Source organism: Ixodes scapularis, unplaced genomic scaffold (genome assembly GCF_016920785.2).
Source record: "Ixodes scapularis isolate PalLabHiFi unplaced genomic scaffold, ASM1692078v2 PGA_scaffold7__128_contigs__length_106722199, whole genome shotgun sequence".
NCBI lineage: Eukaryota > Metazoa > Arthropoda > Arachnida > Ixodida > Ixodidae > Ixodes > Ixodes scapularis.
The window spans coordinates 92990846-93018430 of NW_024609882.1; the positions used below are offsets into that span (position 1 = coordinate 92990846).

Here is a 27585-nt window from a genome sequence, read left to right on the forward strand (position 1 = left end):
TTTTTGATGACCTGCCAGCAGCTAGCAGCTCTGGAATTCTAACTTGTGCTGCATACGCCTGCCCTTCAGCTGCTCAAGACTGCCCCCCTTCCGCTGAGGATGTCCCTCCCGCCGAGGATGGCCTTCCCGCCGAGGATGGCCCTCCCACCGAGAATGGCTCTCCTGCTGAGGACGGCCCTCCCGCTGAGGATGGCCCTCCAGCTGAGGACATCGAAACTCAACAGGTTGGGAACGCTGCTCTACCGGACGACCGAAGTCAAGTTGAGCAGATAACGATTACTAGAGGTATGCTTCTGGTTAGAAATTAAGCTTGTGGCCACTCTGGTTGTATGAAACATCCGACCAGGTTGCTCGCATGTTAATTATTTGTGACCACCACATTTGAAAGGGGCCAAGGGCATTCAGTCACCCGAGGGGCGCTCCACCTTTCATGGAAGGCCAGCGAAAAAGTAAGCGAGGAGCTTTTTCGGTTGCAGCATGCCATGAATGATTGCCATGACTAAGTGTTGAACCAGTGCGGTGTGTCGTTCTCTGAGCCAGGTAGCCGCAAGGAAAATCTGACGCTGGTGTCGAATGTGGAGTGGTATTGGATTGATTTTATTGCTGTCTGCCTCGGAGAATGACAGGACAGACCCGTGGAGCGCGTAGTCATTAATTGGCGTTATTGTCGCGTGCCATGACCCAAAAAGCCCTTGCACATACCTTTTAATGCTGGCTTTTCAAAAAGGCGGAGTGCCCCTCTCGTGTCTCAGTGCCCTTGGCCACCTCATGGAGATGGCCATAAATGATAGCCTGCCGGCAACCTGGTGACATGTTTCGAACTACCATAGCACCCACAAACTTGTGCTACCAAACCTTTGTGTAACAGTCTGGGTAACAAATCATTATTCTCCCGGAACACAGGCAGATGACGGCTCGCGGGAAATTGCCCATCGCCTAAACCAGGAGGTCAACCGACTTCGGGTGGAGGTCTATTCCCTGCGGGAAAGCCTGAACGCACGGTGCCTAACTTATGCTGCCTTCCTGAGGAGCGACGAACTAACCAAGTTCTATACGGGACTACCAAACTGCAAACTTTTGAATGGTGTTTTTACACTCGTGAAGGAACTGGTGAGGCACAGCCCCATTAACGCCTTGCCTCAGTTCCAGGAGTTTGTGGTGACACTGATCCGGCTCCGGCTGAATGTACCTCTCCGGGACTTGGCATTCAGGTATTGTATTTTGTTTATCTGTCAGAAAACATGCACAGTTTACATTGTGTGTTACAACCTGTATTGGCCTGTCTCAATCTCCAAAGGCTATTAATGTTTCTTTTTTCGTCTGTATTGACCACTCAGTCTTTATTTTTTATACTTCCTCCTCCTTTCTGTCATCCCAGGTTTGACGTCTCCGAAGCCACCGTCTCAAGGATTGTGATGAAGTGGATAGACGGCCTGTACTTCGGCCTGGAAAAACTGGTCAGGTGGCCGACAAGAGAGCAGCTCGTTCACAGCATGCCGATGTGCTTCCGTGTTGCCTTCAGTACTGACGTCGCAGTCATCCTTGACTGCTTTGAGATTTTCATCGAGCGTCCAACCTCTCATCTTGCCCGGTGCCTCGCATGGAGCCAATATGAACACCAGAATACGGTGAAATACCTAAATTGGAATTGCTCCTCAAGGAACAGTAACTTATATTTCTAGGGGGTGGTGCGGCCGCTCGAGCGACAAGCTCATCACTGAAAGCTGCGGGATTCTGGGTAACCTGCAGCCTGGCGAGTTGGTCATTGCTGACAGAGGCTTCACCATTGCGGAGCCTGTTGGCCTCTGCTCTGCTCGACTCAAGATGCATTCACCAGGGGACAAGCCCAGCTAGCGCCTTGGAATGTGGAGGCCACAAGGAAGCTGGCCAATGTGCGCATTCACGTAGAAAGAGTTATAGGACTCCTCAGGAACAAGTATATGATAACCAAGAGTATCGTGCCTGTAGACATGCTCTCTGCAGTTCATGAGGATGATGCAACCACACTGGACAAGATAGTTTTTGTTTGTTGTGCTTTGACGAGTGCTTGCAGCTCTGTTGTACAATTTCATTAACTCTGCTTGTGTGCGTCTTGGAACATTGTCTTCACTAAACTGTCTGCAAGATTGTCTTTTTTTCTTTTGTCAGGAACTGCATTGTCCAGTTTTCTATGCTATGTTTTCCTAAGTTAAGAGTGAACAAGGTATGTGCATTTTTTGTTTTTGCTCGTTTTTCAAGCTGCAACGAGTGCCGTATATAGCACACGAGTTATTGACAGCGTGCTGTTTATTGTGATTGTTCTCAACAAGCTTAAGTAATTGCTCCTTGATGTGCACCATGGGACACCTTTGTGATTGCTAGGAGTGTCATGATGCAATATTTTAATTTTTGTGGTGAGTAATTATTGCATAGTCTCTAAATTGTTTCCATTTACCCATTTTGCAATAAAAAGGTGTGTTTATTAGGTATACTTTTCTCCTAAAATGCTTTATAGAGATGGAAGTTCATTTACAGCAGAAGTTTCTATCAATGCCACATCGAGAATGAGCACAGTATATGGACAGAAAACAAATGCCCCTGAATTAGTAGAAAAAATTTCTTTGAGAGGGGAAACCTAATTATGAGGTCTAAATAGACAACATTTTGCTTCTTTCATTTGAACACAATTTTCTTTATTTTATATCTTTGTACAGCCATTGACCTCGTGGTGCTTCTCTTTATTTGTACTCTTTGCACAGTCATTGGCCTTGTGGTGCTTTCTTCATGCCGATGCATGCAAAGTGATACCTTTTTCGTATGCATTGCGGATTATCACACATTACCATCTTGCCATACTCTGGCCCATCACAGAGACAGTAGACGTCCTCGTCTCCCACATTCTCGTATGTCTGTTTCTGTACAGGTTGTGATGTATACCTGTATCGCAGCTCTGGCAACAGCACGCGCTTCAAGAAGTGCGTGTTTTTCAGCAACATTGTGGCACAAAAGTCATTGTCTAGAAAGATTTCTTCAATAAAGATCTCCTTCGTCGTCTAGACAACGTAGTCTGAATACTTCACCTAGCACACAAACATCTGCATTTGTATTTGCCAAAATGTGCATGTTTTCGTTTTAGTTGAAGGACATCTCCATCGGGCAAAGTGATACTACTGCTGTTCCAAGAAGTGAGCTCTATGACAGTACACTCTCGCAGGCTATACGGGCACTTCACCTCGAGTACGCCTGCACCACAGCAATCGCAACTCACGACTCCGTCAGGTGTAGCTGCGAGGAACTGGTGATCGAAGCTGATGTGCACGCCTGAATCGCAACACTTGAAATTTGAATGCCGACTAGTCATTGCTTCAACACACTGTGCCCTTGATTGGGGTTCATTGTCGATGCCCCAAGTTGTCGCTACTGTGGTGAAGATGTGTTTACTAGGATAACATATCTTCTGCACCAGGCTTGGTAGGGGTCTTCGATAGATGTGGAGCAGGCCGCTTTCGCGCATGATGCGGTCACCCTACCGGCACGAAATGAAAACAATTTCCTACATGAAGACTGGGCTCTGGTTTCTTTCTCAATAAGGTGAAGAACCTGCACAAAAAGAGAAAAATTAGGAAAACGTCGCCATCATCACATTTCCACGGATCATACCTCTCGTTCAACTCTGATGATGCTTGCCAACTTGTCGCATTCCTCGGAGACTTCTTCCCATGATGGTGCTGCGCAGTCCTTAAACAAAGTGCACAGAAGGGCGGACTTGTACTTTGCAGCTGTCGGTACGTAGGACTCTGCATAGCCATCAACATGCGAAAGAAAGGCTGGCCTTAAATTTGATGCTTGAGCGTCGTCCAAAAATATGTTCCACTGTTCGTCGGTCGGTCTCAATGGGGCCGTTCTTTGTCCGCGCAGTGCTAGAGTGTTTGATGGCTTTCCCTCATCCATTCGCCTTTTCTTAGCTACTGCAGATGAGAAGTCAACTTTCGCTATTGGAACGCATGTTAGTTTGTTGCAGTATGCTGGAAGCCACTCATTCTTTTTGTCAGTGCAAGTTAGCGAGTCTCTGTGCTTCACCGCCACTTGAAGGTAGAATAAGATTGCACCAATGTGAGAGCAGGCCTCCCAGAGACGAGCCATACAGGTGCAATGGGCAACAACAACTTCACCGTCCTGCTTCACTAGTATCCATGGCTGCATGCAAGTTTGTTTCCCTTGTACTTTGGGAGTGGTTCACCTACAAAATATTAAAGAGGAAGATTTCACTACATTTAGCGACCTTTTAACATAGATACTGTATGCAGACGTTTTAATGTGCAAAGAGTGGCTCCCGATGTACCGGTCGAACCTACTCGCGCATCTGAACGTCTGCTTACGTGCACAGAACTAGCCACCTTTGTGGTCCCGCCGCCGCCGCCGCTGCCCCCGCCCCCTTGTTTTACGGAATGCCCAAGTTACCCTACAACCTACAGTGAACGCCTGACAGATCTTTCACGAACAACCCGGAACATGAAATTTCGTTATGGTTAGATTGGAAGTCTTTTACCTTGCCAATCACGACAACATCGTTGTTTGGAAGGACTTTCAGTCGCGGCTCTTGAACCCACCCACTTGTCAAATAATTGTGCGATTCCAGTGACTTGTGTGCCTTGAACTGCTCCCGCGTAATAAAGCTTGTCTTGCCGACAAGATAGTCCTTCACGTCGCACTCTTGAACCACCCCACTCGTCAAATAATTGTGCGATTCCAGTGACTTGTGTGCCTTGAACTGCTCCCGCGTAATAAAGCTTGTCTTGCCGACAAGATAGTCCTTCACGTCGCACTCTTCTACTTTGGGATAAGCGCTTGTATCGGTCACGGTCTCGTCAACTGACAGCGAAAGTGGATCTTTGCCGCCGCACATCAACACTTTTTCCTCATAGCGCGATCGCACCGACGCTGGCCACTTCTGCGCATACTCCCTCAACAGCATAGTAGATTTGCGTGAACACGGTGTTTGAACTTGGAATTACGTACCTTTGTTGGAAAGGCGACGCATTTCTGTACTCGTGAGGGCCGCGAGCGGTGCGCAACGCCGTGCCATGGGCATACGCGCGGTGCCAGTCAACCACCAACATGGCAAGGGGCGCCGCCCCTTTTCTAACCTGACGTCACTTGCAAGGCATGTATAGCGCCGCCCTGTTTGAAGGACAAGTTGGCCGCTGTGTAACGGCAACTTGTTTCCTGTCGCTGTTAGGCCCTGCGCTCTCGTTTTGCAGCCGCGTCCCTGCTACGTTTCGGTAATACACAAAGCCCGCGAGCTACAGCCTTCAAAGTGCATGTGCTCCACTTTGCTGCTGCCGAGACCACACCGAGGAAAGTACTCGCTCCAAGAGTAGTCGCCAACTGCACGCCGCGTGCAAATGGCGACTTCACTTTCCGCGCTGCACGCTCCATGCTGCACGCACAATAGAAACTACATCCGTGGGCACGAGTGCGCTAAGGCTGGCCCTATAAATGCTACGCACTTTAAGTAACGAGTCACTGTAAATCATTTAACGCATATTATAACGCGAACATTACATTTAGTGTCCGGGTTTAGCAGTCAAGCTAATTTAACAGAATAATAGGTGACTAGAGCACGTAAAAGTATAATGAAAAAATAATTTATGCTTTGTGTCAAAGACTGCTGGAGTCCGAAGGAGGCGCAAAAGTGGAGCATCTTGATGGCGGCATTGACCCAAAGACTTGGCTGGAGGCACAAGCCCGCGAAAACTACCAGCTGTACCGCAACCATTACTTCATCGGGGCCCAATTCAAGAAGCGGAACCGGACGCAGGTACTTCAGCAGGCGGTCATCCGGGGCACCAAAGAAAACGACGTTGACGACGTTATTGAGGTGCGTAGGCGAATCACCCTCTCTCTGTATCCGTCCCAAGATTTGTGGTCTTACGGCACCTACTAGTGAAACCAAGTGCTTTTATACGGCACGCTAGTTTAAAACTTAAGAGTATAATTCGATTCTTTTATGCGCAGACGCAGCTCATCCTAGGATCTGATGGTACTAATCAAACTGATTACAAAGCACAGCCACCATCATGGTGTTTGTCATGTTACTGTGCGTGTTCTACCATCGGTGATTTAATCCTAAACAAAAAACAAGTCCCTAGTGACTTTTGCTTTTGACGCTGCTTGATTCATAAAATTGCCCCGCAGCAGCATATGGACTTAAAGGGGAACTCAGGTTGATTTTACGTATTAAAAAAACTATGCTATTCGTTTTCGTATCGCCCAAAAAGACCACACACCAAATATTTTGATCTAATTCTGCCGAAAAGAAAATGAAACTGGTAAACCAAGCGTGAAGTGCACGAAATTACAAAAATCTGCCAATCCTAGTGGGCTGAGCGAGGCGAAGCCAACCACGCGTAGTCAATACCTCCGTGTCGATGCAGCCCAACCTGTGTACCCACGTCACGCTCAGGGCCAGGTCTGGGCAGAAAAAGTATTCGGAAATGCAAATACTGAGTTATATGCATTTTAAAGCACAAAATACAGATACTGTGATACATTTGTCTTTTATGCTAAGGTATATCTCCAAGATACTTATGCACATCTTTAAGATACTTATGCGCAAACGGCGAAAATATAATCCGGTATACAGAGACAAATACTTATAAAAAAACCTTTGCTCACGAACTGTGCTACGTAGGGAGGTAGTTCATGGCGAATGCAATGCTTAATTTATGCATGTGCTCCTCTTTTTGTGTCATTTTATGGACTTCCCCTTAGCCTGAATTCTAAATTTATAAATAATGCCGCTAAAAAAAAAGACATGCCACCTCCTGTGAACTACATAGTTACTGAACAGTAAAGATTGCATGCCATACTTGATAAAAAGGCGTCTGCATGAAATGAACCCTGTTTTGCCGTGAGGGCGCATCTCAAACTGTTTTCTTATCCGAGTCACCCATAGTGTGGGGAGATTGCACAACAGCGCCGTACCTTTTCTCCACTCCATTCCTTTACAGCGTTCGCTCTGCTTAATTGGAAAGCGTTGAGCGCTTTGTGAAAGGAGCTGATTTTGTTATTCTAGCCCTGAACCTTTTGTAAACCACAGTTTTTATTTTTCTAGTGTCGGTGACTGAGATAGATTATGTTATAGGACGGGTTCATATGATGAATTCCGAAGGAACTTGCCCCAAGCAGTCGCTTTTATTTTCTAAATTTACCGTAAATTCAGCAAGAAATGTAACAATATGCTAAAGTCTGGCAAAGTAATGCGATGCAAGCGATACACTATAATGGACCTTTTAGCGAATATGTGCTGCCACCTATGGGGCGAACCTGAGGCGCACTGCGTTGGAGAGTATTTGTAGAGAAAACAACGTCCACGTTAGGCTTCTTGTGTGCTACCGGTTCGTTTTCTTTTTGCTCCTCTTAGTTTTCTTTCGCTGCTCGTATTTATACATCGGCCAAACTGGCCGATGTATAAATAATAGAGCAAGGGAGCACGCAGCCTCGGTGAGAAGCACATCAGCAGGACATTTGTCAGCTCATTGCCGGACCTGTGGATGCGATGCCGAGCTCACCGGCATAACCGCCGTTCATAGGAACAAGAACCCTTTCGCGCGTGAAGTGCTGGAGGCCTTGGCCATCGAAGAAAAAGGAGAAGATTGCGGTCTGCCACACCCCGTTGAATACTAGGCTAAAAGGTTTTTATAAGTGTTTATTTTGCCGTTAGACGAAGAAAAAGAGATGATCTGGAGGGCCAGTGTTGAAACCGACCGAGGGCTGACGGCCGCGGACGCGAGTAGGTAAACAGTGTAGGGACATAGTCCGGGTGTGCCTTGTGTAACGCCAGCTTCCCTGCAATCGAAGAGATGTGATCATCGCCGCACTTCGCAAAGCTCTATCGCTTGCAAAAATTAAAAGTCAACTTACCTGTAATAAAATGGGCGCTACATAGTCTGAACAGCTGACTCGGCTTCCAGTTCTTTGAGGGGTCGAACTTGTCAACTCCCCTGACGCCACGAATCCAGGCTGCCCGCTTAACAGGATGAAGCTTAGCACACGGGAAGCGAAAAAAGCTACTTCCACAACCCGGGCGATAATAGTTGTGACAGCCGAAGGCTACACAGTTCACCGGCATGATTGCGGTGCACGCCATAATCTAGAACGGGCGTCGTCAGTACGATGACTCGCGTTCACCTTGTTCGCAACATCAAAACTTGACTCTCGATGGTCTCCAACGCGCGCAAAGGCGAGAAAAGCAAGATGGCGGTTTGTTTAGAACTAGATACTCTCGAACCCAGGCGCATCAAATACTCCGCGCATGCGCACCGCGTATTTCTACAAAAGGTCCATTGTATTTCACTGATGAGATACATATAAAGTTTTTAAATGTATCCCAATACAAAAATACAGATACTTAAAAGTATCCACAAAATACTATCGCGATACATTTGTATCGTGATAGTATTTTGGTCAACGATAGTATCGTTGACCACGTGAATCGCGGAAGGCGAATGGGCCTTGGTGCTCCCTTGCGAGCGTGTGTCATTGCAGGCAGCGTCCGCGGTAGCGTGCAAGAGATACCGTTTGCGACATTGAGCACGGCATACTTCTACGAAACCGTCGTGACATATTCACATGCTCAATATGTCACTGAACTTGACCTTCTACCAATATTTTGAAAACAATCCCTTGGGAAAACTTTCCTTCTTCTGTCTTGTAAAACACAAGCTGCGGCCGCGGTAGTACAAACATCGTCGGGTGTAGCAGACTGCCGATCGTGGCAGACGACACTTTCGCCCTTGCGCCGAGCTGCGCTCAGTCACCCGGTGCGTGACGTCACGATATGTACCACGTGGTAATAGATGTAGGTGATGCCGCAGGAGCGGTTTCGGTTTGTGAAGAGCTTTATATAAAGATTGCGCGAAAAATATCACACTTTCTTTTTAAAGTAATGCCGTAGAAACTTTTAATTCCACATCGGGATATTTAATCAGTCATTACGTCAACTTACTTAGAATTAGCCGGTGTTGCCGTTTAATTTGAAGCGAAGTATAGTTTTGATTTTCTTAGCGGTTTGGAGCTAATCAGACATGTTGGCCATAAATAATAATAAGCATAATAATGAGAAAACGATGACGCTGCGTGTAAAACAGGTTCTTAATAATTATTAAAAAAATAATGTCTGGGTTCTCAAAAAACACAACAATGCCGAAAAAAATCTTCCTCGCTTTTTTTTTTTTTACGGAGGACACCATTTGTTAGATGTTCATTGACTCTTCGCGTCTGAGGAAGTAAATTGCCGAAACCGCAAATTCAGAACCTGCGGCGATCATAATGCATATTTCCTTTGTGCTCAGTAGCCTCTGTATCATCTATACTCCATTTAACCCCATAATATACCGCATAAAAAAACGAGAAGAAAAAATTACAGCCATGTTTTTCAAGCGTTCCTTGCACGCCACGTGACTTCACGCTCTGCGGGTCGGCCCACTCAACAGGAAGGTCAGATGATATGCTCCCCGACATAGATTAGTTCCGATGGTGCGTTGTGTTGGTTGCGGTACATCGTGAGATAAGGCGGATAATCGGGCCTTAGATAATTTCCGACGTGCTGCAACGTTTGCGCAGCTCACTACGAGATTCGGAACACTCTAGACAAAACTAGTATCGCGCTTGTGCAGTAACGGCGTTTTTGTTGCGGAAAGCGTAGCGGACTGGGAAACACTGTCTAGAAAACTTCATAATACCACTAGGAGTGCACGTTGGGTTAGCTGGTTTTGATGCATGCGGAGGTCCTTCGTTGAGAGAAACACAGTGACAAAAAGTGACAGGTGACACAGGATAAGGTATAAAGGGGCACGTTTTAAAATAAATAAATGGAGTTAAGACTTCAAATTGGGCTATTTGGTTCTGATGCATACTGAGGTTGTACGCCAAAAACACCCAGAACTTCCAGTCTTTCCACTTTTGTGGAGAAGTAAGACAAATGGAGCTGCACTATGTGTTGCCATCTATGAGCGATGGCGGCAACCAGACCACCGGTAGGCCGGTTGTCTGGTTGCCGCCGTCGCTTAGATGGCGGTAGCTGTTCGGAGGGTTGTTTCGAGATTTATTGGTCCGCGGACTCGAAACCGGGGAAACAAACCTTTATCTACTTCACTGTAGAAAAAAAAAAAAAAAAAAAAAAAAGGGTAAAACTTTTTTTTTTCGGTGTTGCCTTTCACTTCTTACGCTTGTGTATTTTTGTCGCAAAACCTCAGTATTCCGAATAGCAGATGAGCATTTCACGAACAAATGGCTTTTAAAGGGATCTTACAACGAAATTTCGGCGCTTATTTTTTGGTCTATATGTGGTCAAAGGGGCAGTATCACATTGGGCACACCAATATCTTGTTAAAAAGTCAGGAAAAGGAATTCGAAAACGAATGAACCGATTAGCGAAGAGCTCCTGGTTGATGTCGGTGAAGCTTCGTTTGTAATGCCCGTCTAGGAACCTTGACAGGTAGTGACGATATTAGTCTCGCGTCATCCCGACAGCTCTATGGCCAGAACAAGAAAAAAGCGGAGGGAGAAACTCCCCACTCGACGGGACTCTCTTTTGTGTGTCCCCAGACGTCGCTATTCTCCATCTACAAGATTATAAACAGATTAACGCGTCACTGAAATTCACACAAAAGCAGCTCTGCGGTTAGTTGAAGCGGTTAGCAGAGAGCTCCTGGTTGATGTCGCTGAAGCTTCGTTTGTAATGTCCGTCTAGGAACCTTGACAGGTAGTGACGATATTAGTCTCGCATCATCCCGACAGCTCTATGGCCAGAACAAGAGAAAAGCGGAGGGAGAAACTCCCCACTCAACGGGACTCTCTTTTGTGTGTCCCCAGACGCCGCTATTCTCCATCTACAAGATTATAAACAGATTAACGCGTCACTGAAATTCACACAAAAGCAGCTCTGCGGTTAGTTGAAGCGATTAGCAGAGAGCTCCTGGTTGATGTCGCTGAAGCTTCGTTTGTAATGCCCGTCTAGGAACCTTGACAGGTAGTGACGATATTAGTCTCGCGTCATCCCGACAGCTCTATGGCCAGAACAAGAGAAAAGCGGAGGGAGAAACTCCCCACTTAACGGGACTCTCATTTGTGTGTCCCCAGACGCCGCTATTCTCCATCTACAAGATTATAAACAGATTAACGCGTCACTGAAATTCACACAAAAGCAGCTCTGCGGTTAGTTGAAGCGATTAGCAGAGAGCTCCTGGTTGATGTCGCTGAAGCTTCGTTTGTAATGCCCGTCTAGGAACCTTGACAGGTAGTGACGATATTAGTCTCGCGTCATCCCGACAGCTCTATGGCCGGAACAAGAGAAAAGCGGAGGGAGAAACTCCCCACTCAACGGGACTCTCTTTTGTGTGTCCCCAGACGCCGCTATTCTCCATCTACAAGATTATAAACAGATTAACGCGTCACTGAAATTCACACAAAAGCAGCTCTGCGGTTAGTTGAAGCGATAAGCAGAGAGCTCCTGGTTGATGTCGCTGAAGCTTCGTTTGTAATGCCCGTCTAGGAACCTTGACAGGTAGTGACGATATTAGTCTCGCGTCATCCCGACAGCTCTATTGCCAGAAAAAGAGAAAAGCGGAGGAAGAAACTCCCCACTCAACGGGACTCTCTTTTGTGTGTCCGCAGACGTCGCTATTCTCCATCTACAAGATTATAAACAGATTAACGCGTCACTGAAATTCACACAAAAGCAGCTCTGCGGTTAGTTGAAGCGATTAGCAGAGAGCTCCTGGTTGATGTCGCTGAAGCTTCGTTTGTAACGCCCGTCTAGGAACCTTGACAGGTAGTGACGATATTAGTCTCGCGTCATCCCGACAGCTCTATGGCCAGAACAAGAGAAAAGCGGAGGGAGAAACTCCCCACTCAACGGGACTCTCTTTTGTGTGTCCCCAGACGTCGCTATTCTCCATCTACAAGATTATAAACAGATTAACGCGTCACTGAAATTCACACAAAAGCAGCTCTGCGGTTAGTTGAAGCGATTAGCAGAGAGCTCCTGGTTGATGTCGCTGAAGCTTCGTTTGTAATGCCCGTCTAGGAACCTTGACAGGTAGTGACGATATTAGTCTCGCGTCATCCCGACAGCTCTATGGCCAGAACAAGAGAAAAGCGGAGGGAGAAACTCCCCACTCAACGGGACTCTCTTTGTGTGTCCGCAGACGTCGCTATTCTCCATCTACAAGATTATAAACAGATTAACGCGTCACTGAAATTCACACAAAAGCAGCTCTGCGGTTAGTTGAAGCGATTAGCAGAGAGCTCCTGGTTGATGTCGCTGAAGCTTCGTTTGTAATGCCCGTCTAGGAACCTTGACAGGTAGTGACGATATTAGTCTCGCGTCATCCCGACAGCTCTATGGCCAGAACAAGAGAAAAGCGGAGGGAGAAACTCCCCACTCAACGGGACTTTCTTTTGTGTGTCCCCAGACGTCGCTATTCTCCATCTACAAGATTATAAACAGATTAACGCGTCACTGAAATTCACACAAAAGCAGCTCTGCGGTTAGTTGAAGCGATTAGCAGAGAGCTCCTGGTTGATGTCGCTGAAGCTTCGTTTGTAATGCCCGTCTAGGAACCTTGACAGGTAGTGACGATATTAGTCTCGCGTCATCCCGACAGCTCTATGGCCAGAACAAGAGAAAAGCGGAGGGAGAAACTCCCCACTCAACGGGACTCTCTTTTGTGTGTCCCCAGACGTCGCTATTCTCCCTCTACAAGATTATAAACAGATTAACGCGTCACTGAAATTCACACAAAAGCAGCTCTGCGGTTAGTTGAAGCGATTAGCAGAGAGCTCCTGGTTGATGTCGCTGAAGCTTCGTTTGTAATGCCCGTCTAGGAACCTTGACAGGTAGTGACGATATTAGTCTCGCGTCATCCCGACAGCTCTATGGCCGGAACAAGAGAAAAGAGGAGGGAGAAACTCCCCACTCAACGGGACTCTCTTTTGTGTCTCCCCAGACGCCGCTATTCTCCATCTACAAGATTATAAACAGATTAACGCGTCACTGAAATTCACACAAAAGCAGCTCTGCGGTTAGTTGAAGCGATTAGCAGAGAGCTCCTGGTTGATGTCGCTGAAGCTTCGTTTGTAATGCCCGTCTAGGAACCTTGAGAGGTAGTGAAGATATTAGTCTCGCGTCATCCCGACAGCTCTATGGCCAGAACAAGAGAAAAGCGGAGGGAGAAACTCCCCACTCAACGGGACTCTCTTTTGTGTGTCCCCAGACGCCGCTATTCTCCATCTACAAGATTATAAACAGATTAACGCGTCACTGAAATTCACACAAAAGCAGCTCTGCGGTTAGTTGAAGCGATTAGCAGAGAGCTCCTGGTTGATGTCGCTGAAGCTTCGTTTGTAATGCCCGTCTAGGAACCTTGACAGGTAGTGACGATATTAGTCTCGCGTCATCCCGACAGCTCTATGGCCGGAACAAGAGAAAAGCGGAGGGAGAAACTCCCCACTCAACGGGACTCTCTTTTGTGTGTCCCCAGACGCCGCTATTCTCCATGTACAAGATTATAATCAGATTAACGCGTCACTGAAATTCACACAAAAGCAGCTCTGCGGTTAGTTGAAGCGGTTAGCAGAGAGCTCCTGGTTGATGTCGCTGAAGCTTCGTTTGTAATGCCCGTCTAGGAACCTTGACAGGTAGTGACGATATTAGTCTCGCGTCATCCCGACAGCTCTATGGCCAGAACAAGAGAAAAGCGGAGGGAGAAACTCCCCACTCAACGGGACTCTCTTTTGTGTGTCCCCAGACGCCGCTATTCTCCATCTACAAGATTATAAACAGATTAACGCGTCACTGAAATTCACACAAAAGCAGCTCTGCGGTTAGTTGAAGCGATTAGCAGAGAGCTCCTGGTTGATGTCGCTGAAGCTTCGTTTGTAATGCCCGTTTAGGAACCTTGAGAGGTAGTGACGATATTAGTCTCGCGTCATCCCGACAGCTCTATGGCCAGAACAAGAGAAAAGCGGAGGGAGAAACTCCCCACTCAACGGGACTCTCTTTTGTGTGTCCCCAGACGCCGCTATTCTCCATCTACAAGATTATAAACAGATTAACGCGTCACTGAAATTCACACAAAAGCAGCTCTGCGGTTAGTTGAAGCGATTAGCAGGGAGCTCCTGGTTGATGTCGCTGAAGCTTCGTTTGTAATGCCCGTCTAGGAACCTTGACAGGTAGTGACGATATTAGTCTCGCGTCATCCCGACAGCTCTATGGCCGGAACAAGAGAAAAGCGGAGGGAGAAACTCCCCACTCAACGGGACTCTCTTTTGTGTGTCCCCAGACGCCGCTATTCTCCATCTACAAGATTATAAACAGATTAACGCGTCACTGAAATTCACACAAAAGCAGCTCTGCGGTTAGTTGAAGCGATAAGCAGAGAGCTCCTGGTTGATGTCGCTGAAGCTTCGTTTGTAATGCCCGTCTAGGAACCTTGACAGGTAGTGACGATATTAGTCTCGCGTCATCCCGACAGCTCTATGGCCAGAACAAGAGAAAAGCGGAGGAAGAAACTCCCCACTCAACGGGACTCTCTTTTGTGTGTCCGCAGACGTCGCTATTCTCCATCTACAAGATTATAAACAGATTAACGCGTCACTGAAATTCACACAAAAGCAGCTCTGCGGTTAGTTGAAGCGATTAGCAGAGAGCTCCTGGTTGATGTCGCTGAAGCTTCGTTTGTAATGCCCGTCTAGGAACCTTGGCAGGTAGTGACGATATTAGTCTCGCGTCATCCCGACAGCTCTATGGCCAGAACAAGAGAAAAGCGGAGGGAGAAACTCCCCACTCAACGGGACTCTCTTTTGTGTGTCCCCAGACGTCGCTATTCTGCCTCTACAAGATTATAAACAGATTAACGCGTCACTGAAATTCACACAAAAGCAGCTCTGCGGTTAGTTGAAGCGATTAGCAGAGAGCTCCTGGTTGATGTCGCTGAAGCTTCGTTTGTAATGCCCGTCTAGGAACCTTGACAGGTAGTGACGATATTAGTCTCGCGTCAACCCGACAGCTCTATGGCCAGAACAAGAGAAAAGCGGAGGGAGAAACTCCCCACTCAACGGGACTCTCTTTTGTGTGTCCCCAGACGCCGCTATTCTCCATCTTCAAGATTATAAACAGATTAACGCGTCACTGAAATTCACACAAAAGCAGCTCTGCGGTTAGTTGAAGCGATTAGCAGAGAGCTCCTGGTTGATGTCGCTGAAGCTTCGTTTGTAATGCCCGTCTAGGAACCTTGACAGGTAGTGACGATATTAGTCTCGCGTCATCCCGACAGCTCTATGGCCGGAACAAGAGAAAAGCGGAGGGAGAAACTCCCCACTCAACGGGACTCTCTTTTGTGTGTCCCCAGACGCCGCTATTCTCCATCTACAAGATTATAAACAGATTAACGCGTCACTGAAATTCACACAAAAGCAGCTCTGCGGTTAGTTGAAGCGATTAGCAGAGAGCTCCTGGTTGATGTCGCTGAAGCTTCGTTTGTAATGCCCGTCTAGGAACCTTGAGAGGTAGTGACGATATTAGTCTCGCGTCATCCCGACAGCTCTATGGCCAGAACAAGAGAAAAGCGGAGGGAGAAACTCCCCACTCAACGGGACTCTCTTTTGTGTGTCCCCAGACGCCGCTATTCTCCATCTACAAGAATATAAACAGATTAACGTGTCACTGAAATTCACACAAAAGCAGCTCTGCGGTTAGTTGAAGCGATTAGCAGAGAGCTCCTGGTTGATGTCGCTGAAGCTTCGTTTGTAATGCCCGTCTAGGAACCTTGACAGGTAGTGAGGATATTAGTCTCGCGTCATCCCGACAGCTCTATGGCCGGAACAAGAGAAAAGCGGAGGGGGAAACTCCCCACTCAACGGGACTCTCTTTTGTGTGTCCCCAGACGCCGCTATTCTCCATCTACTAGATTATAATCAGATTAACGCGTCACTGAAATTCACACAAAAGCAGCTCTGCGGTTAGTTGAAGCGATTAGCAGAGAGCTCCTGGTTGATGTCGCTGAAGCTTCGTTTGTAATGCCCGTCTAGGAACCTTGACAGGTAGTGACGATATTAGTCTCGCGTCATCCCGACAGCTCTATGGCCAGAAAAAGAGAAAAGCGGAGGAAGAAACTCCCCACTCAACGGGACTCTCTTTTGTGTGTCCGCAGACGTCGCTATTCTCCATCTACAATATTATAAACAGATTAACGCGTCACTGAAATTCACACAAAAGCAGCTCTGCGGTTAGTTGAAGCGATTAGCAGAGAGCTCCTGGTTGATGTCGCTGAAGCTTCGTTTGTAATGCCCGTCTAGGAACCTTGACAGGTAGTGACGATATTAGTCTCGCGTCATCCCGACAGCTCTATGGCCAGAACAAGAGAAAGGCGGAGGGAGACACTCCCCACTCAACGGGACTCTCTTTTGTGTGTCCCCAGACGTCGCTATTCTCCATCTACAAGATTATAAACAGATTAACGCGTCACTGAAATTCACACAAAAGCAGCTCTGCGGTTAGTTGAAGCGATTAGCAGAGAGCTCCTGGTTGATGTTGCTGAAGCTTCGTTTGTAATGCCCGTCTAAGAACCTTGACAGGTAGTGACGATATTAGTCTCGCGTCATCCCGACAGCTCTATGGCCAGAAAGAGAAAAGCGGAGGGAGAAACTCCCCACTCAACGGGACTCTCTTTTGTGTGTCCGCAGACGTCGCTATTCTCCATCTACAAGATTATAAACAGATTAACGCGTCACTGAAATTCACACAAAAGCAGCTCTGCGGTTAGTTGAAGCGATTAGCAGAGAGCTCCTGGTTGATGTCGCTGAAGCTTCGTTTGTAAAGCCCGTCAAGGAACCTTGACAGGTAGTGACGATATTAGTCTCGCGTCATCCCGACAGCTCTATGGCCAGAACAAGAAAAAAGCGGAGGGAGAGACTCCCCACTCAACGGGACTCTCTTTTGTGTGTCCCCAGACGTCGCTATTCTCCATCTACAAGATTATAAACAGATTAACGCGTCACTGAAATTCACACAAATGCAGCTCTGCGGTTAGTTGAAGCGATTTGCAGAGAGCTCCTGGTTGATGTCGGCGAAGCTTCGTTTGTAATGCCCGTCTAGGAACCTTGACAGGTAGTGACGATATTAGTCTCGCGTCATCCTGACAGCTCTATGGCCAGATCAAGAGAAAAGCGGAGGGAGAAACTCCCCACTCAACGGGACTCTCTTTTGTGTGTCCCCAGACGTCGCTATTCTCCATCTAGAAGATTATAAACAGATTAACGCGTCACTGAAATTCACACAAAAGCAGCTCGGCGGTTAGTTGAAGCGATTAGCAGAGAGCTCCTGGTTGATGTCGGTGAAGCTTCGTTTGTAATGCCCGTCTAGGAACCTTGACAGGTAGTGACGATATTAGTCTCGCGTCATCCCGACAGCTCTATGGCCAGATCAAGAGAAAAGCGGAGGGAGAAACTCCCCACTCAACGGGACTCTCTTTTGTGTGTCCCCAGACGTCGCTATTCTCCATCTACAAGATTATAAACAGATTGACGCGTCACTGAAATTCACACAAAAGCAGCTCTGCGGTTAGTTGAAGCGATTAGCAGAGAGCTCCTGGTTGATGTCGCTGAAGCTTCGTTTGTAATGCCCGTGTAGGAAACTTGACAGGTAGTGACGATATTAGTCTCGCGTCATCCTGACAGCTCTATGGCCAGAACAAGAGAAAAGTGGAGAGAGAAACTCCCCACTCAACGGGACTCTCTTTTTTGTGTCCCCAGACGTCGCTATTCTCCATCTACAAGATTATAAACAGATTAACGCGTCACTGAAATTCACACAAAAGCAGCTCTGCGGTTAGTTGAAGCGATTAGCAGATAGCTCCTGGTTGATGTCGGTGAAACTTCGTTTGTAATGCCCGTCTAGGAAGCTTGACAGGTAGTGACGATATTAGTCTCGCGTCATCCTGACAGCTCTATGGCCAGAACAAGAGAAAAGCGGAGGGAGAAACTCCCCACTCAACGGGACTCTATTTTGTGTGTCCCCAGACGTCGCTATTCTCCATCTACAAGATTATAAACAGATTAACGCGTCACTGAAATTCACACAAAAGCAGCTCTGCGGTTAGTTGAAGCGATTAGCAGAGAGCTCCTGGTTGATGTCGGTGAAGCTTCGTTTGTAATGCCCGTGTAGGAAACTTGACAGGTAGTGACGATATTAGTCTCGCGTCATCCTGACAGCTCTATGGCCAGAACAAGAGAAAAGCGGAGGGAGAAACTCCCCACTCAACGGGACTCTCTTTTGTGTGTCCCCAGACGTCGCTATTCTCCATCTACAAGATTATAAACAGATTAACGCGTCACTGAAATTCACACAAAAGCAGCTCTGCGGTTAGTTGAAGCGATTAGCAGAGAGCTCCTGGTTGATGTCGGTGAAGCTTCGTTTGTAATGCCCGTCTAGGAACCTTGACAGGTAGTGACGATATTAGTCTCGCGTCATCCCGACAGCTCTATGGCCGGAACAAGAGAAAAGCGGAGGGAGAAACTCCCCACTCAACGGGACTCTCTTTTGTGTGTCCCCAGACGCCGCTATTCTCCATCTACAAGATTATAAACAGATTAACGCGTCACTGAAATTCACACAAAAGCAGCTCTGCGGTTAGTTGAAGCGATAAGCAGAGAGCTCCTGGTTGATGTCGCTGAAGCTTCGTTTGTAATGCCCGTCTAGGAACCTTGACAGGTAGTGACGATATTAGTCTCGCGTCATCCCGACAGCTCTATGGCCAGAACAAGAGAAAAGCGGAGGAAGAAACTCCCCACTCAACGGGACTCTCTTTTGTGTGTCCGCAGACGTCGCTATTCTCCATCTACAGATTATAAACAGATTAACGCGTCACTGAAATTCACACAAAAGCAGCTCTGCGGTTAGTTGAAGCGATTAGCAGAGAGCTCCTGGTTGATGTCGCTGAAGCTTCGTTTGTAATGCCCGTCTAGGAACCTTGGCAGGTAGTGACGATATTAGTCTCGCGTCATCCCGACAGCTCTATGGCCAGAACAAGAGAAAAGCGGAGGGAGAAACTCCCCACTCAACGGGACTCTCTTTTGTGTGTCCCCAGACGTCGCTATTCTGCCTCTACAAGATTATAAACAGATTAACGCGTCACTGAAATTCACACAAAAGCAGCTCTGCGGTTAGTTGAAGCGATTAGCAGAGAGCTCCTGGTTGATGTCGCTGAAGCTTCGTTTGTAATGCCCGTATAGGAACCTTGACAGGTAGTGACGATATTAGTCTCGCGTCAACCCGACAGCTCTATGGCCAGAACAAGAGAAAAGCGGAGGGAGAAACTCCCCACTCAACGGGACTCTCTTTAGTGTGTCCCCAGACGCCGCTATTCTCCATCTTCAAGAATATAAACAGATTAACGTGTCACTGAAATTCACACAAAAGCAGCTCTGCGGTTAGTTGAAGCGATTAGCAGAGAGCTCCTGGTTGATGTCGCTGAAGCTTCGTTTGTAATGCCCGTCTAGGAACCTTGACAGGTAGTGAGGATATTAGTCTCGCGTCATCCCGACAGCTCTATGGCCGGAACAAGAGAAAAGCGGAGGGAGAAACTCCCCACTCAACGGGACTCTCTTTTGTGTGTCCCCAGACGCCGCTATTCTCCATCTACTAGATTATAATCAGATTAACGCGTCACTGAAATTCACACAAAAGCAGCTCTGCGGTTAGTTGAAGCGATTAGCAGAGAGCTCCTGGTTGATGTCGCTGAAGCTTCGTTTGTAATGCCCGTCTAGGAACCTTGACAGGTAGTGACGATATTAGTCTCGCGTCATCCCGACAGCTCTATGGCCAGAACAAGAAAAAAGCGGAGGGAGAGACTCCCCACTCAACGGGACTCTCTTTTGTGTGTCCCCAGACGTCGCTATTCTCCATCTACAAGATTATAAACAGATTAACGCGTCACTGAAATTCACACAAATGCAGCTCTGCGATTAGTTGAAGCGATTAGCAGAGAGCTCCTGGTTGATGTCGGTGAAGCTTCGTTTGTAATGCCCGTCTAGGAACCTTGACAGGTAGTGACGATATTAGTCTCGCGTCATCCTGACAGCTCTATGGCCAGATCAAGAGAAAAGCGGAGGGAGAAACTCCCCACTCAACGGGACTCTCTTTTGTGTGTCCCCAGACGTCGCTATTCTCCATCTAGAAGATTATAAACAGATTAACGCGTCACTGAAATTCACACAAAAGCAGCTCGGCGGTTAGTTGAATCGATTAGCAGAGAGCTCCTGGTTGATGTCGGTGAAGCTTCGTTTGTAATGCCCGTCTAGGAACCTTGACAGGTAGTGACGATATTAGTCTCGCGTCATCCCGACAGCTCTATGGCCAGATCGAGAGAAAAGCGGAGGGAGAAACTCCCCACTCAACGGGACTCTCTTTTGTGTGTCCCCAGACGTCGCTATTCTCCATCTACAAGATTATAAACAGATTGACGCGTCACTGAAATTCACACAAAAGCAGCTCTGCGGTTAGTTGAAGCGATTAGCAGAGAGCTCCTGGTTGATGTCGCTGAAGCTTCGTTTGTAATGCCCGTGTAGGAAACTTGACAGGTAGTGACGATATTAGTCTCGCGTCATCCTGACAGCTCTATGGCCAAAACAAGAGAAAAGTGGAGGGAGAAACTCCCCACTCAACGGGACTCTCTTTTTTGTGTCCCCAGACGTCGCTATTCTCCATCTACAAGATTATAAACAGATTAACGCGTCACTGAAATTCACACAAAAGCAGCTCTGCGGTTAGTTGAAGCGATTAGCAGAGAGCTCCTGGTTGATGTCGGTGAAGCTTCGTTTGTAATGCCCGTCTAGGAAGCTTGACAGGTAGTGACGATATTAGTCTCGCGTCATCCTGACAGCTCTATGGCCAGAACAAGAGAAAAGCGGAGGGAGAAACTCCCCACTCAACGGGACTCTCTTTTGTGTGTCCCCAGACGTCGCTATTCTCCATCTACAAGATTATAAACAGATTAACGCGTCACTGAAATTCACACAAAAGCAGCTCTGCGGTTAGTTGAAGCGATTAGCAGAGAGCTCCTGGTTGATGTCGGTGAAGCTTCGTTTGTAATGCCCGTGTAGGAAACTTGACAGGTAGTGACGATATTAGTCTCGCGTCATCCTGACAGCTCTATGGCCAGAACAAGAGAAAAGCGGAAGGAGAAACTCCCCACTCAACGGGACTCTCTTTTGTGTGTCCCCAGACGTCGCTATTCTCCATCTACAAGATTATAAACAGATTAACGCGTCAGTGAAATTCACACAAAAGCAGCTCTGCGGTTAGTTGAAGCGATGAGCAGAGAGCTCCTGGTTGATGTCGGTGAAGCTTCGTTTGTAATGCCCGTCTAGGAACCTTGACAGGTACTGACGATATTAGTCTCGCGTCATCCTGACAGCTCTATGGCCAGAACAAGAGAAAAGCGGAGGGAGAAACTCCCCACTCAACGGGACTCTCTTTTGTGTGTCCCCAGACGTCGCTATTCTCCATCTACAAGATTATAAACAGATTAACGCGTCACTGAAATTCACACAAATGCAGCTCTGCGGTTAGTTGAAGTGATTAGCAGAGAGCTCCTGGTTGATGTCGGGGAAGCTTCGTTTGTAATGCCCGTCTAGGAACCTTGACAGGTAGTGACGATATTAGTCTCGCGTCATCCTGACAGCTCTATGGCCAGAACAAGAGAAAAGCGGAGGGAGAAACTCCCCACTCAACGGGACACTCTTTTGTGTGTCCCCAGACGTCGCTATTCTCCATCTACAAGATTATAAACCGATTAACGCATCACTGAAATTCACACAAAAGCAGCTCTGCGGTTAGTTGAAGCGATTAGCAGAGAGCTCCTGGTTGATGTCGGTGAAGCTTCGTTTGTAATGCCCGTCTAGGAACCTTGACAGGTAGTGACGATATTAGTCTCGCGTCATCCCGACAGCTCTATGGCCAGATCAAGAGAAAAGCGGAGGGAGAAACTCCCCACTCAACGGGACTCTCCTTTGTGTGTCCCCAGACGTCGCTATTCTCCATCTAGAAGATTATAAACAGATTAACGCGTCACTGAAATTCACACAAAAGGAGCTCTGCGGTTAGTTGAAGCGATTAGCAGAGAGCTCCTGGTTGATGTCGGTGAAGCTTCTGCGGTTAGTTGAAGCGATTAGCAGAGAGCTCCTGGTTGATGTCGGTGAAGCTTCGTTTGTAATGCCCGTCTAGGACCCTTGACAGGTAGTGACGATATTAGTCTCGCGTCATCCCGACAGCTCTTTGGCCAGAATAAGAAAAAAGCGGAGGGTGAAACTCCCCACTCAACGGGACTCTCTTTTGTGTGTCCCCAGACGTCGCTATTCTCCATGTACAAAATTATAAACAGATTAACGCGTCACTGAAATTCACACAAAAGCAGCTCTGCGGTTAGTTGAAGCGATCAGCAGAGAGCTCCTGGTTGATGTCGGTGAAGCTTCGTTTGTAATGCCCGTCTAGGACCCTTGACAGGTAGTGACGATATTAGTCTCGCGTCATCCCGACAGCTCTTTGGCCAGAACAAGAGAAATGCGGAGGGAGAAACTCCCCACTCAACGGGACTCTCTTTTGTGTGTCCCCAGACGTCGCTATTCTCCATCTACAAGATTATAAACAGATTAACGCGTCACTGAAATTCACACAAAAGCAGCTCTGCGGTTAGTTGAAGCGATTAGCAGAGAGCTCCTGGTTGATGTCGGTGAGGCTTCGTTTGTAATGCCCGTCTAGGAACCTTGACAGATAGTGACGATATTAGTCTCGCGTCATCCCGACAGCTCTATGGCCAGAACAAGAGAAAAGCGGAGGGAGAAACTCCCCACTCAACGGGACTCTCTTTTGTGTGTCCCCAGACGTCGCTATTCTCCATCTACATGATTATAAACAGATTAACGCGTCACTGAAATTCACACAAAAGCAGCTCTGCGGTAAGTTGAAGCGGTTAGCAGAGAGCTCCTGGTTGATGTCGCTGAAGCTTCTGCGGTTAGTTGAAGCGATTAGCAGAGAGCTCCTGGTTGATGTCGCTGAAGCTTCGTTTGTAATGCCCGTGTAGGAAACTTGACAGGTAGTGACGATATTAGTCTCGCGTCATCCTGACAGCTCTATGGCCAGAACAAGAGAAAAGCGGAGGGAGAAACTCCCCACTCAACGGGACTCTCTTTTGTGTGTCCCCAGACGTCGCTATTCTCCATCTACAAGATTATAAACAGATTAACGCGTCACTGAAATTCACACAAAAGCAGCTCTGCGGTTAGTTGAAGCGATTAGCAGAGAGCTCCTGGTTGATGTCGGTGAAGCTTCGTTTGTAATGCCCGTCTAGGAACCTTGACAGGTAGTGACGATATTAGTCTCGCGTCATCCCGACAGCTCTATGGCCGGAACAAGAGAAAAGCGGAGGGAGAAACTCCCCACTCAACGGGACTCTCTTTTGTGTGTCCCCAGACGCCGCTATTCTCCATCTACAAGATTATAAACAGATTAACGCGTCACTGAAATTCACACAAAAGCAGCTCTGCGGTTAGTTGAAGCGATAAGCAGAGAGCTCCTGGTTGATGTCGCTGAAGCTTCGTTTGTAATGCCCGTCTAGGAACCTTGACAGGTAGTGACGATATTAGTCTCGCGTCATCCCGACAGCTCTATGGCCAGAACAAGAGAAAAGCGGAGGAAGAAACTCCCCACTCAACGGGACTCTCTTTTGTGTGTCCGCAGACGTCGCTATTCTCCATTTACAAGATTATAAACAGATTAACGCGTCACTGAAATTCACACAAAAGCAGCTCTGCGGTTAGTTGAAGCGATTAGCAGAGAGCTCCTGGTTGATGTCGCTGAAGCTTCGTTTGTAATGCCCGTCTAGGAACCTTGGCAGGTAGTGACGATATTAGTCTCGCGTCATCCCGACAGCTCTATGGCCAGAACAAGAGAAAAGCGGAGGGAGAAACTCCCCACTCAACGGGACTCTCTTTTGTGTGTCCCCAGACGTCGCTATTCTGCCTCTACAAGATTATAAACAGATTAACGCGTCACTGAAATTCACACAAAAGCAGCTCTGCGGTTAGTTGAAGCGATTAGCAGAGAGCTCCTGGTTGATGTCGCTGAAGCTTCGTTTGTAATGCCCGTCTAGGAACCTTGACAGGTAGTGACGATATTAGTCTCGCGTCAACCCGACAGCTCTATGGCCAGAACAAGAGAAAAGCGGAGGGAGAAACTCCCCACTCAACGGGACTCTCTTTTGTGTGTCCCCAGACGCCGCTATTCTCCATCTTCAAGATTATAAACAGATTAACGCGTCACTGAAATTCACACAAAAGCAGCTCTGCGGTTAGTTGAAGCGATTAGCAGAGAGCTCCTGGTTGATTTCGCTGAAGCTTCGTTTGTAATGCCCGTCTAGGAACCTTGACAGGTAGTGACGATATTAGTCTCGCGTCATCCCGACAGCTCTATGGCCGGAACAAGAGAAAAGCGGAGGGAGAAACTCCCCACTCAACGGGACTCTCTTTTGTGTGTCCCCAGACGCCGCTATTCTCCATCTACAAGATTATAAACAGATTAACGCGTCACTGAAATTCACACAAAAGCAGCTCTGCGGTTAGTTGAAGCGATTAGCAGAGAGCTCCTGGTTGATGTCGCTGAAGCTTCGTTTGTAATGCCCGTCTAGGAACCTTGAGAGGTAGTGACGATATTAGTCTCGCGTCATCCCGACAGCTCCATGGCCAGAACAAGAGAAAAGCGGAGGGAGAAACTCCCCACTCAACGGGACTCTCTTTTGTGTGTCCCCAGACGCCGCTATTCTCCATCTTCAAGAATATAAACAGATTAACGTGTCACTGAAATTCACACAAAAGCAGCTCTGCGGTTAGTTGAAGCGATTAGCAGAGAGCTCCTGGTTGATGTCGCTGAAGCTTCGTTTGTAATGCCCGTCTAGGAACCTTGACAGGTAGTGAGGATATTAGTCTCGCGTCATCCCGACAGCTCTATGGCCGGAACAAGAGAAAAGCGGAGGGAGAAACTCCCCACTCAACGGGACTCTCTTTTGTGTGTCCCCAGACGCCGCTATTCTCCATCTACTAGATTATAATCAGATTAACGCGTCACTGAAATTCACACAAAAGCAGCTCTGCGGTTAGTTGAAGCGATTAGCAGAGAGCTCCTGGTTGATGTCGCTGAAGCTTCGTTTGTAATGCCCGTCTAGGAACCTTGACAGGTAGTGACGATATTAGTCTCGCGTCATCCCGACAGCTCTATGGCCAGAACAAGAAAAAAGCGGAGGGAGAGACTCCCCACTCAACGGGACTCTCTTTTGTGTGTCCCCAGACGTCGCTATTCTCCATCTACAAGATTATAAACAGATTAACGCGTCACTGAAATTCACACAAATGCAGCTCTGCGGTTAGTTGAAGCGATTAGCAGAGAGCTCCTGGTTGATGTCGGTGAAGCTTCGTTTGTAATGCCCGTCTAGGACCCTTGACAGGTAGTGACGATATTAGTCTCGCGTCATCCCGACAGCTCTTTGGCCAGAACAAGAGAAATGCGGAGGGAGAAACTCCCCACTCAACGGGACTCTCTTTTGTGTGTCCCCAGACGTCGCTATTCTCCATCTACAAGATTATAAACAGATTAACGCGTCACTGAAATTCACACAAAAGCAGCTCTGCGGTTAGTTGAAGCGATTAGCAGAGAGCTCCTGGTTGATGTCGGTGAGGCTTCGTTTGTAATGCCCGTCTAGGAACCTTGACAGATAGTGACGATATTAGTCTCGCGTCATCCCGACAGCTCTATGGCCAGAACAAGAGAAAAGCGGAGGGAGAAACTCCCCACTCAACGGGACTCTCTTTTGTGTGTCCCCAGACGTCGCTATTCTCCATCTACATGATTATAAACAGATTAACGCGTCACTGAAATTCACACAAAAGCAGCTCTGCGGTAAGTTGAAGCGGTTAGCAGAGAGCTCCTGGTTGATGTCGCTGAAGCTTCTGCGGTTAGTTGAAGCGATTAGCAGAGAGCTCCTGGTTGATGTCGCTGAAGCTTCGTTTGTAATGCCCGTGTAGGAAACTTGACAGGTAGTGACGATATTAGTCTCGCGTCATCCTGACAGCTCTATGGCCAGAACAAGAGAAAAGCGGAGGGAGAAACTCCCCACTCAACGGGACTCTCTTTTGTGTGTCCCCAGACGTCGCTATTCTCCATCTACAAGATTATAAACAGATTAACGCGTCACTGAAATTCACACAAAAGCAGCTCTGCGGTTAGTTGAAGCGATTAGCAGAGAGCTCCTGGTTGATGTCGGTGAAGCTTCGTTTGTAATGCCCGTCTAGGAACCTTGACAGGTAGTGACGATATTAGTCTCGCGTCATCCCGACAGCTCTATGGCCGGAACAAGAGAAAAGCGGAGGGAGAAACTCCCCACTCAACGGGACTCTCTTTTGTGTGTCCCCAGACGCCGCTATTCTCCATCTACAAGATTATAAACAGATTAACGCGTCACTGAAATTCACACAAAAGCAGCTCTGCGGTTAGTTGAAGCGATAAGCAGAGAGCTCCTGGTTGATGTCGCTGAAGCTTCGTTTGTAATGCCCGTCTAGGAACCTTGACAGGTAGTGACGATATTAGTCTCGCGTCATCCCGACAGCTCTATGGCCAGAACAAGAGAAAAGCGGAGGAAGAAACTCCCCACTCAACGGGACTCTCTTTTGTGTGTCCGCAGACGTCGCTATTCTCCATTTACAAGATTATAAACAGATTAACGCGTCACTGAAATTCACACAAAAGCAGCTCTGCGGTTAGTTGAAGCGATTAGCAGAGAGCTCCTGGTTGATGTCGCTGAAGCTTCGTTTGTAATGCCCGTCTAGGAACCTTGGCAGGTAGTGACGATATTAGTCTCGCGTCATCCCGACAGCTCTATGGCCAGAACAAGAGAAAAGCGGAGGGAGAAACTCCCCACTCAACGGGACTCTCTTTTGTGTGTCCCCAGACGTCGCTATTCTGCCTCTACAAGATTATAAACAGATTAACGCGTCACTGAAATTCACACAAAAGCAGCTCTGCGGTTAGTTGAAGCGATTAGCAGAGAGCTCCTGGTTGATGTCGCTGAAGCTTCGTTTGTAATGCCCGTCTAGGAACCTTGACAGGTAGTGACGATATTAGTCTCGCGTCAACCCGACAGCTCTATGGCCAGAACAAGAGAAAAGCGGAGGGAGAAACTCCCCACTCAACGGGACTCTCTTTTGTGTGTCCCCAGACGCCGCTATTCTCCATCTTCAAGATTATAAACAGATTAACGCGTCACTGAAATTCACACAAAAGCAGCTCTGCGGTTAGTTGAAGCGATTAGCAGAGAGCTCCTGGTTGATTTCGCTGAAGCTTCGTTTGTAATGCCCGTCTAGGAACCTTGACAGGTAGTGACGATATTAGTCTCGCGTCATCCCGACAGCTCTATGGCCGGAACAAGAGAAAAGCGGAGGGAGAAACTCCCCACTCAACGGGACTCTCTTTTGTGTGTCCCCAGACGCCGCTATTCT

At 47.6% G+C, this 27585-nt stretch overlaps 1 protein-coding gene across 1 annotated transcript in view; it reads left to right on the forward strand.

Annotated features, from left to right (window-relative positions):
• The window catches only part of LOC8040344 (retinal-specific phospholipid-transporting ATPase ABCA4), a 223262-nt gene that overhangs the window by 93954 nt on the left and 101723 nt on the right, over nucleotides 1–27585 (forward strand). The window contains exon 10 of the mRNA XM_029977824.3: nucleotides 5647–5860. Within this exon, the coding sequence (XP_029833684.3) occupies nucleotides 5647–5860 (214 nt within the window). The remainder of the gene's footprint in view (nucleotides 1–5646; nucleotides 5861–27585) is intronic.